This window comes from Doryrhamphus excisus, chromosome 2 (assembly GCF_030265055.1).
Source record: "Doryrhamphus excisus isolate RoL2022-K1 chromosome 2, RoL_Dexc_1.0, whole genome shotgun sequence".
NCBI classification, from domain to species: domain Eukaryota; kingdom Metazoa; phylum Chordata; class Actinopteri; order Syngnathiformes; family Syngnathidae; genus Doryrhamphus; species Doryrhamphus excisus.
The window spans coordinates 18,293,294-18,305,378 of NC_080467.1; the positions used below are offsets into that span (position 1 = coordinate 18,293,294).

Here is a 12,085-nt window from a genome sequence, read left to right on the forward strand (position 1 = left end):
CTCACAGCTAGGAGACCCGAGTTCAATCCCACCCTCGGCCATCGCTGTGTGGAGTTTGCATGTTCTCCCCGTCCATGCGTGGGTTTTCTCCGGGTACTCCGGTTTCCTCCCAAATTCCAAAAACATGCTAGGTTAATTGGCCACTCCAAATTGTCCATAGGTTTGTCTGTATGTGCCTTGTGATTGGCTGGCGACCAGTCCAGGGTGTACCCCGCCCCTCGCCCGAAGACGGCTGGGATAGGCTCCAGCACCCCTGTGACTCTCGTGAGGATAAGCGGTAGAAAATGAATTAAATTAATTACCAAAACTCCCAACGCCCTCAAAGCTACCCTGAGCAGAAATGTTTAGAATGGTTTTTCTAATTGTCGATCCAAAAGTACGGTATCTTTCTCGGTACTCTATGGTATCTTCTATAGCTTTTTCTTTGCACGCTGCACTGCACACTTGATCAAGTGTGCAGTGCATGAAGAATGGTAGGTCCAGCAGTGATCAGAAGCCCAAAACCCACCCACATTCTCGCATGGATAACCAGAGCTGTGGATTTAATCTGTAGAAGATGAAGCTACACCAGTGAATCCAATAGTGCATCTGGGTAGTGTTTTTTTATTTTATTTTCTCCCTGGTCTAAAAAAACAATGCTTCCAATCTGGTTCAAGTCGGCAGCATGGATTTAAGAATATTGCGAATGTTTTTTTTGTTTTTTTTTTTATCAGAGGCTCAGGATAATCTTGTAGTACATAAATGGGTAAAAAAAAATCTTACGTTTGAAAGTTAGACAAAAAAAAATCCAATGAAGCTCACCAGAAAATACAAAATTTTGATGAGCAAATAGTTCTCGGTGTGCTCGGTATGTACCCGCCTCAAAAGGGGAAACATCAATAAAGAGCAATAGCACTGTCCTTGCCCAATGCCACTAGAAGCAGAAACACACTCCACACCCCCTTGAAGACAAATATACACACATACAGGCACACATTTTCTTTGTGCTTCCTTTCCTTTTGTTGTTTCTCCTTTACAAGGACAAACTGCTTTTTCAGAAATGTTTCCTTTTGCTTCCTTTTCTCTCTTTGCTGTGCTGGCACGTGTTAGCATAAAAGCCTTCTGAATCGTAAAATTACTTTCTAAAAAAGGCAAAAGTAAAGATCTTAGAAGACAAATTTAAAACTTAACTTATGAGTGGTGAATATAAAGACACAATATATAAGACCACTTTACTTGACATTTGTTTTATGCACTGATTCCTTAAATAGGCTGTTAAGTACCATTGGTTTCCAAATCATGGTGCTGTGACAAATTGCTGCTTTGTCTGTTCCTTCAGTTTCTGTCATGGTGTTCATTGTTCTGTTTTGCCTCCACTTTCACTTGCATGGTTGCACTAAGCAAGATTCGTGTTCTCTCCCTGTGCACTTGAGTCAGACGGAATGACTTCACTCGAGGGGAATGACAATAAAGTTGAGCAGAATTAAATTAAATTAAAGTTCAATGTGATAAATGACAATTCTCTCCCCCTATCACTCTTCTATTCCCTCCCCACATGGCGGGTCACACTGAAGGCAAGTCTTTTCACAATAGATCAAATTAGATGTATATATTTAGAAGTATTGCACCATTGAAGGGTCCGAGACCCCTTTTAAAGCTTTGGTGAGTCAGTTGCAATGGCTGTGTTTTATTACACAGCAACATTAGCCAAAACCCAAAGACGATGAAATCACATTAGCTTCCTGGCATTACCGACGAAGAGGATACGCTAAAAATAATAACCATCATCATCACATTAAAAAACATTACTTAATATTAAATCTAAGGCTGTCAAATTAATGTTTTAATCGGATTAATCTAATTAATCAATTAAATATGTCTTCAATATGGCAATTATGAGTGCCAAAGTGTGATTTGAAATTAGACATATGCCTGACACTATTCATTCATTCATTTTCTACCGCTTATCCTCACGATGGTCGCCGGTTGGGGGGGGGGGGGGGGGGGGTCCTGAAGCCTAGCCAAGCTGTCTTCGGGTGAGAGGCGGGGTACACCCTTGACTGGTCTCCAGCCAATCACAGGGGCACATATAGACAAACAACCATTCACACTCACATTCATACCTATGGACAATTTGGAGTCGCCAATTAACCTAGCATGTTTTTGGAATGTGGGAGGAAACCGGAGTACCCGGAGAAAACCCACACATGCACGGGGAGAACATGCAAACTCTACACAGAGATGGCCAAGGGTGGAATGGAACTCGGGTCTCCTAGCTGTGAGGCCTGCGCGCTAACCACTCGTCATGTCGTCCGTTATGGTTTTACTTATACTTATTTATATTATGACAGGTCATGATGTTTTTTTTTTAGAATTAATTGGGGCAATCAAAAATATATCACTTCACATGGATTCTAATGTTCTTTTATACGTAACATCATCACAAACACTCACATGTCATAATTAAAGGTACATTATTGGTGCATATAGCGTACACACACCATGAAAACCCATAATTCTCTCCTTTGTACCCCGCCTCTCGCCCGAAGACAGCTGGGATAGGCTCCATCAAGCGGTAGAAAATGAATGAATGAATGGCCACTGAAGTCCGATCTTTATTTGTTTTCTTCCACCATTTATTCACCATTAACCACAAGTTATTCATTACAGGTCTTTTAGACCATTTCAACTGGATCATGCTCACAAGGACACACACCAACATTAGCATGCTTTTCATGTTTTATATGTATCAATGGCTATAATTATGATGTCTGATTCATTTGCTCGTTTCACCACTTTGCTAATTATCTGTTCATTATTCCAGCTTTGACCTCCTGTGATATTAAATACATTTTTGATAATAACCCTAATTATGCACGGCACATCAGTCGACTATTATTTTGTGACTTTTCAAGACATTATGCAGACCACAAAGTAATAGCACAGCGGCTGAAAAAGTAATACGCTCAGGCTGGGCGATATGTGTTCATGTTTATTCATCCTGCACTCTGGAGTTGAAAAGATACATGCATGGGCACATGAAAGAAAATATGAAAAATACATACAGGTCTTTCATTATTGAAGAATGCAATGGCACATTGGCACATTGTTCCGCTTGTGACTGTGTAGGTAGGCAGGTAGATTAGATGTTTATGGAAATAACACTTTTTTTTCTAATACGGTATTTTCTTATGCTTCTCACATTGACCATCATTCATTATGTATGAGGGATTCTAGAAGAATACAGGCTGATTGGCGACGTGTAGGAGTGATGCAGTGCGGACGTCTTTTATATTGGTGAGGCCATTTAATAAAGGGCTGAAAGAAATATGAAACATCAGTTTGTCCTTCTAATTGTTTAACAGAGAAGCTTAAATGTGCTTACTGAGAGGCGGTCAATGTCAAGCTCAGTTTCATTTAATTAAACATAGCAGATACTAAATGCAAAGCAACAATGGAAAAGTCTTGAGTTAACCAACATCAATAAATGTGTGTGGTAAACATGACCACATCCACAATAATTGTGTGTGTACAGAACAGTTTTGTACAGGGTACAGCGCGGAAAAAGTAATATTACCACAAATACTCATCAGGAGATATGGAGTTTTGATTGATTTTGATTGAGAATTCAAGAGTAATAACTAGGCAGCATAGTGGTCTTATTATTGGGATACAAAGGTTGCTTGTGCTTTGGCTGGTCGGCCGTAGTCAATGCTTCTTCTGAAGGATTTGCTCCGATGAAAGCAACGGTAAGCAACATAAGCCACGTTTACATGAGGAGTTTTCCTCTTTTCCGAATGGAATCGGTATGTCTTTTCCGAAAACAATGGTATACATGGGAGGGAATATTCCAATCTCTTGTCTACATGCGTCACTATAATCAAACTGAATAGTCAATGGGGCATGCCAGTAAAACGTAAATATCAACATCACGTGATACCGACTTCCCCGAGTTTTTCTTTCACTTGTTGGAATAACTCCATATTGCCAGTTTTTCGTTCGTCCAGTCTTGAAATTTAGTTTGGATCAAAAACAAACTTTGCTTAGCAGTCCGGTGCCGATTGCTCGCCTCCATTTTTAAAACTGAAGAACGTCTGGAGCTGCGTGTTACGTCATATCTGAGCATGCACTGAAAGAACGCACCCGGGATAAATTTAAACAGGAAAAGATCAAATTCAATCTTGCTAATATTTTATAATTAAACTCGGGACATGTTTTATATAGATATATATTTTCTTTTTTAATAAAACTGGACTTGTGAATAAAGTATAGAAGGGTTTAGATTCTGTTCCACAGATGGCGGTAATGCACACAAAAACTGCTTGCCATGTTAAAGGATTTGCCCCTATGAACGGGACAGCATAGTGTTTATTTCTCTCTTTTTTATGACTGTTCCATTTCATTCTTGTATTGAATGTATTTATTGTATGTCCTTCATGTGTTCTGTTCACAGAATGAGTGACGTAAGCATTAATTTAGGCATGAGTTCTGACTTCCACCAGAACTTGTTCATATTGTAAATTCCATTCCATTGTCATATTTTTCATTAGACAGCAACACTACCATCTATACAGTAAACAAAGTGTTTGTTGAGCTTGTTACATGGAACATGTATATGTTTACGTCGTCTTCCTGTCAGCCCTCCATCACTCTGACTGTTATCCATCAGGCCGAGCAGTCAGTCAATCAATTGTTTCATTCCTGAAATTAATCCAAGCTGCATGCCAAAAAGGCAGCACTGATTACACTGAGTGCTACTCAGGATAATGAGTGTTATCAAGCCTCTCGACTACCACATACATGGCTTATACACACATGCATACACACACACACACACACACACACACACACACACACACACACCAGTCTTTGTGCTTATTTACTTATTTACAGCAGCTGCATTTTTCTCTGATTGCACACCAGACAGCGGTTCAATGCCTTGAATAATTGATCACATTTAGTTGTCTGCATGTCTTATAGATCAGCATGGATACAGCCTTAGCATGTATTCCCAGGCTGCTTGGCATACATGGTCATGTAAGACCCACTTGCATCCTCTCTGCTGTATTTCCAATGTTTTAATGATGCATTCGCCTGAACAGAACTCAAGGCTACTTTGAAGTAAATGCTGCAGAAAAATCCCAATGATAAATGTAGTAGTACCTCGGTTTTAGTTTTTTATTCTTTCAAAAAGGTCAGATAAAAACTGAAATATACGGAAGCTGGAGCTGTTTTCCCTACATGAAATGATGTCAATCTCTGGTACTCTGTTACAAACCCCAAAATTACATTTTTACATGTAAAGCAATGCAAAATAATCACAAATGAAATGAATATATGAACCCACAGAGGGAGGAAGAGAGGGGAGAGACAGCGGCGAATTGACTTGTTTGTGTAACATTCTATGATACCATAGTACAATAATCCCTCATTTATTCTTGACCCAACTGTGATAAGTGATTTTTCCATTCATTTTATACGCCACTTATCCTATTAGTATAGGTATGCTGGGCCCTATCCCAGCTGACTTCAGGCAAGAAGCGGGGTACTCCCTGGACTGATCACCAGCCAATCACAAGAAGTGAATTTCCTTTTTGATCAATTCAAAATATTCATAGTTAGAACATACTGTTAACACCTGTTAAAACCTTCTGAATATGGCTTTTAACATTACTAGAGATCTCTAAATTTGAAATAGCACCCCTATAGTCACTTTAACACTTGTATTAGCCAATAAAGCAGACATTAATTCATTCATTTTCTACCGATTATCCTCACGAGGGTCGCGGGGGTGCTGGAGCCTATCCCAGCTGTGTAAACCCTGGACTGATCACCAGCCAAACACAGGAAGTGAATTTCCATTTTGATCAATTCAAAATGTTCATAGTTGAACATATACTTCCTGTTAAGACCTTCTGAATATGGCTCTTAACATTATTAGAGCCCTCTAAATTTGAAATAACACCCCTATAGTCACTTTACAACTCGTATTACCCAATATAGCAAACATTCATTCATTCATTCATTCTTTCTACCGCTTGTCCTCACGAGGGTCGCGGGGGTGCTGGAGCCTATCCCAGCACTATCCCGGGCGTATCCCCGCCCTATCCTGGGCGAGAGGCGGGGTACACCCTGGACTAATCACCAGCCAATCACAGGAAGTGAATTTTCTTTTTGCTCAATTCAAACTGTTCATAGATAGAACATAGAATTCCTGTTAAGACCTTCTGAATATGGCTTTTAACATTGTTAGAGCCCTCTAAATTTGAAATAGCACCCCTATAGTCACTTTAACACTCATATTACCCAATATATCAGACATTCATTCATTCATTTTCTACCGCTTATCCTCAGGGTCACGTGGGTGCACAAGCCTATCCCAGCTAAGTACGGGCGAGAGGTGGGGTACACCCTGGACTGGTCGCCAGCCAATTCCTTTTTGATCAATTCACAATTTTCATAATTAGAACATAGAATACCTGTTAAGACCTTCTGAATATGGCTTTTAACATTATTAGAGCCTTCTATATTTGAAATAACACCCCTATAGTAACTTTAACACTTGTATTCCCCAACATAGCAGATATAATATTAGAAAATAAGACATAATATAAACTCACACACATTAGCAAATTGAGAGTCGCATTGCCAGAGTATTTCTTTCTTTAAAATATCACAAAATCCAAGCTGGCCAAAAATGAGTAGTCGGTCCACATTTTTATTAATCCCACAAAAATTGACCATACCAAAAGGTAAAATATAACAGTTTGTTGCACGCAATATTGTAAATGGGAACCAATGGAACATTTTGGTGAATTTTGGTGATAACCGAAACATACGAAAACTGGGATCCAACTGTACATAAAAGAAACACGTTTTTTGATTCATTTGGTACTTTATCTTGACAATCAAAAAATAAAAAAATCAACCAATTATGCAACAAAAATGTCATTATGACAAAGAAAGCGTTGCCATAGGCTTTTATGCACTTCTAATCCAGCGATTCAGAAGCTTGAATGCAGTTGTATATACCCTGTGTTGGAAAGTCTCAAAGCACATAAGTCGCTTTTGTACCACATAATTAGTACTCCTATTACTCCTTCTTGTCTGCTTCTTTCTTCTTGACCCCGACAACAGATTGAAAACATGCAAAGACACGCAGAGATGGCGGCGTCAAATTATGTCATACAGTAGGTGATAGATTCGCTGTTGACGAGCCCTCTGAAGAAATGAGACTTGTGAGCGTAGGAGGAGAAATATTTAGAGTGAAGGAAAATGATTTACATGGAGAAAGAGAAGAAAATTAAAGGAATAGCGGGCTGGAAAATGGTGAAGGAACTATAAAACATGTGGGTTACGTAGGGGATAGAAGAGAGATGAAGATGAGCAGAAGGACGGAGGGGACTTAAAAAGAGAGGGAGGAAGATAGAGGGTATGATTGTGAGTGAAAACATTAATCTCTCAATTAGGATATGGACTTCCATAAATAATGTGCTCTCTCCCAGTCAACAGTATGATGTCACCACACACTGGTCGCCACTGGAGACATTTTTTTTGAACATCAGAAAAATGTGAAAACAAAGCAGAATATCTCCAGTTGATGCTGCTCATGTAATGTAACATGATGCTGGTTTAAATTATACATTTTGTTTGGAGTTTTGATGATTTTTTTTCGTCTTGTAGTAACAAATTTATGATGTTGGGGCGTTTGACTTTGGATGTCTCACTGTACAATAATAACAATAGTCATCTTTGAACTGCTGCTATTTTAATGTTTTTTTTTGGTAAAGACAATTTCCAAGTACAGTTCGTCAAATCCAACTTAACTTGAGTCATTCTTACTTCCAGCTGTGCACAAACTACATTTAAATCAACATTTCAAAATAATAGTGATAAAAAGTTATCAGTCAAGGTCTGCAATTATAAAAGAATTGAACCGAGCGATAATAATGTTGAGTGTTGTGACAAAATTCACAAAATTAGAATACACTCCAACTAAAACTGTATTTGTATGGCAAAAACACAATTAATTAGTCCCTTTTCTCATCATTATGTCCATTCATTCTTTTACATTTGCCTCTCCATTGGTATTCTTGTTGTGTTTTGAATTAGCCGTGAAAAAAAACCCCATTAAAACATTAAATTGGACCAGGGAGTTTCTGTTATATCTCAGAATTCAAATGAGATCACAACGATAGTCACAGAGGTAACAAAAGGGCAGCTTTGGCATAAGTTGTAATGAGAGACAAAACAAGATTAAGACAAATAGCAAAAGATAAGGCTCATTTTGTCAGTGTATGTGATGAATTGTGGTTCTCCTTGCACGACAAGACAAACTTCATACTCAAAATGAAGAATCATAGCTACAATCTGGTGGAAACATCTGCATCTAAAGCAGCCTTTAGTAATGCTGTGTGATTTTTGATCCGTAAACGCACTCGGGTATTATTTTATTTATTTATTTTGCTGGAAACCACAGCTTTTTTAATCACATACAAAATCATTGAAGACCTGCACCGTCAAATTTTATTCACAGAAGGTGTTTTATGTTAGCACATTTTATTAACCTGTTTTATTTGATTTATTTCCTAATTTAGAGAGTCAGACATGGTTTGTTCCGACTCAAAAATTCAAATTAAATTACATTAAAGCTGTCATCAACTGTCATCAACAACATCAATAATGGGACATGGTGAAAACATATTGGGCAGAAAGCAATTAGGAGAGTATTTTTATGCCTTTATTTGTATGCCTTCCCCATAAACGTCATGCCTATCACAGCGGTCTGTTGTATAAGTTGATTAAGTCAGAGGTTTTATTCATTCATAAAAAGCTTACATGGTTTTGGCATCACTTGGGAAAAGCATTTTCAACTATGGAATGTAATATTCCATGATCTTCTATACATCTACACTTTATCTACTCTACATTAAAAAGAACAAGATGAAATGTAGGAACAGGATTTTGTGATATAATTTTTATTTCTCAAGAGCTGTCAGTGAGTTTCTAAGTTTCGTAGCAGCCACAGCTCCTCCAGAGGGCTACGCCTACACTGATAGAGTTAACTTTCCAGCACCATGGACCTGACAGTGGCGAGGAAGATAACGACACACAAGCCCTGGTGTTCTCTATACTGTAGCTGTGGAATTGCGGAAGTCTGATATACCAATGAACATGTGTCATTTCCTTATAATGTACAAATAAATAGTCTTCCCTCACAATACCACAGTTCTATTATCACTCCCTCACTATATTGCAGTTTTAAAATTTTTTAGTTGGTCGTCGATGGTCTATTATGAGTCAAAATATACACGTGACATTTAGTATTCTGTCACTAGGTGGCAGAAATGACACAAAACATTAAGACATTCGCTTACACTACATCACATGAAGTCATAAAGTTAACAATGGCATGTCCAACATGATAGAGTGAAAAACGTTATCCTCCCATTCCTTGTGGAAGTGGTGACTTTTTGGCTTCTTAAGTTAATTAAATAATTAATTAATTAATTCGTTCATTCAGTCATTTTCTACCACTTATCCTCACAAGGGTCGTGGGGGATGCTGGAGCCTATCCCAGCTGTCTTCGGGCGAGAGGCGGGGTACACCCTGGACTTGTCGCCAGCCAATCACAGGGCACATATAGACAAACAACCATTCACACTCACATTCATACCTATGAACACGATATAGTGAAAAAATGTTATCCTCCCATTCTGTGTGGAAGTGGTGACTTCTTGGCTTCTTAATATTATTTATTCATTCATTCATTCATTCTCTTCCGCTTATCCTCACAAGGGTTGCAGGGGGTGCTGGAGGTGGGGTACACCCTGGACTGGTCGCCAGCCAATCACAGGGCACATACAGACAAACAACCATTCACACTCACATTCATACCTATGGACACGATATAGTTTAAAAAAAAGTTATCCTCCCATTCCACGTGGAAGTGGTGACTTTTTGGCTTCTTAAGTTTAGAAGAAATACATTATTTCAGGCAAACTGGTTAGCGTGCAAGCTTGCTTGCTAGTGGCCATCTTGAGTCACTGCAACACAATGTGTTGGTAAAGGTGATTATAGGCATACTATTACACGTCTACAGGGCTCTATAGACATGTACATGTTTAAAACTCTGAAATTGATTTAACACGGTTGGTTTTGGAAGAAATTAACCGCTATAAACGAGGGACGACTGTATGAAGAAGTTTATTTCTGCCTCACAAGGTACATCAGTCAATTTTATATACCGCTGTGCAAGGCCAGCTAGAGTACATCCCAGGTGACTTGACACACCTTGGACTTCATCACAGTATATCACACTAAAAACTGTATAGACGACCGAAAAGAGACCTTCTTATTCCTCAGGTACATTATATTCTCAGGACTTTTGAATCAATCCCAATCAGACTTATTGACGCTTCACCTTTCAACCAAGCAGGCTTCATCAATACATGCTCAAAGACTAGACGGGATTCTCAAAGGTAGAGAGGCATGACCCATCCGAGACTGGTTTCACTCATTTGCGGTGCAAAACGTTAGTCGCTAAGATACAGCGGAGTGACGGCTATGCCTGCCAATGACAGTCTTTTGGGTGGAACGAGTGTGATTCCAACCAAACCAAACTGATGCAAATCTTTATTTTAAGAAAGGAAACTGACTAAAACTAGAGTAGAACATCTTTAGTTTTCATTGACTAAGAGTAGACGAAAATGGTTTAAGTTTTCATCGACTAAATCTGGACTGAAACTATCACATATCCAAAAAACAAGACTGTTGTCTACACCTGAAAAGACTGAGTCAGATGACTTCAACTTTGGGCCCATTGGCAAACAAGCCCCCGGCACTCTTTCCTCAAAATCAAGTGACAAATCGACTTCCACACAGTCATGTCTATTGTGAGAACTGGAAGGGTCATCGCCTTAGTCTTAGTCTAGTCCAGGGGTCAGCAACCCGCGGCTCCAGAGCCGCATGTGGCTCTCCAGCCTCTTTGTTGCGGCTCCCTTTGCAATGCTTGAATATTTTTTTAGCACCCGTGTGGTGAAAATGCACGTCTTTGTTATGAGTTTACAAAAATCCAACTTTGTGTGAGACCATGAATGCATCCTGACTGAGTTCTGACTGGTGACTGAATGAGCAGACAGGATGCTATCCAGTTCTCTCTGACAGGTTAACATAAAGGGAAATGAGTAATACTTTGAGTTATTTGAGTTATTAATTATTATTAATGAGTTATTTGACGATTCTAAAAAATAAATTAGAGCTCATTTAAAAACAAAAGTTTATCTCCAGTACTAGCAAGAGTACTCCAACTCGTCTTTTTTTTCCCTCCAATGTTGTTTTAAACATACAATGTTTTGCGGCTCCAGGCTATTTTTCTTTAGTGGGCAAGTGGGTGAAATGGCTCTTTTCATAGTAAAGGTTGCCGACCCCTGGTCTAGTCCATAGGTCATTTTCTTTCTCCTCCGTTCTATCATAAAGATCTCAGCATGCCAGTGATTTTGTGACATGCTCGTAGTCATGAGGGGATCTGACTGGTGTCTTTGTTGGATGCATTTTGGTGAGGGGCCAGAAATCTCCAGCTAAATGTTACTCTAACTCCACTAATGGTCAGTTGAAGCAGACTGAAGCAAACTTTTGTCAAGTTTTTGCAAAATATGACTGCCTTTGTCAATATTCAAGCTGGATGAAACAATGTACAACAAACACAGGATTTGGATAGCTACAAAAAGAGTAGATCAACAGTTGTAGGACAGAGAAAATACTGTAGAGTTGATGCCTTGCAACAAAGTTGAGTGAAAAGAAAATGGAGTCACATGCCGCTGCAGTATCCGCTGACAACACGTGACAAGCGATGTAGGGTCATTGAGGAGACAAAAAGATGAGGAGATAAAATGTATACTCACCAAGCTGACTGCGTCTCTGCGCGTAGGCTACAACCACTGCGGCCAGAACTACACAGCACAGCGATGTCACAAGGTTTGCCATCTGTGGACACACCACACAGGAAAGTCATCAGCGAGAGCACGTGCGGGAGACGGAGAACTGGCAAGCGACTGTGTCCGCCTGTCGTTCTAATTGACTGACAGACATGGACGCCTACGACGCC

The 12,085-nt window shown here is 39.3% G+C and overlaps 1 protein-coding gene across 3 annotated transcripts in view; it reads right to left on the minus strand.

The window, feature by feature from the left end:
• Positions 1-12,085, minus strand: part of cntfr (ciliary neurotrophic factor receptor) — a 229,259-nt gene that overhangs the window by 117,672 nt on the left and 99,502 nt on the right. For all 3 annotated transcript variants that reach the window (XM_058050889.1, XM_058050882.1, XM_058050875.1), the window contains one exon: positions 11,883-11,964. In XM_058050889.1, coding sequence (XP_057906872.1) covers positions 11,883-11,964 — 82 coding nt within the window. The remainder of the gene's footprint in view (positions 1-11,882; positions 11,965-12,085) is intronic.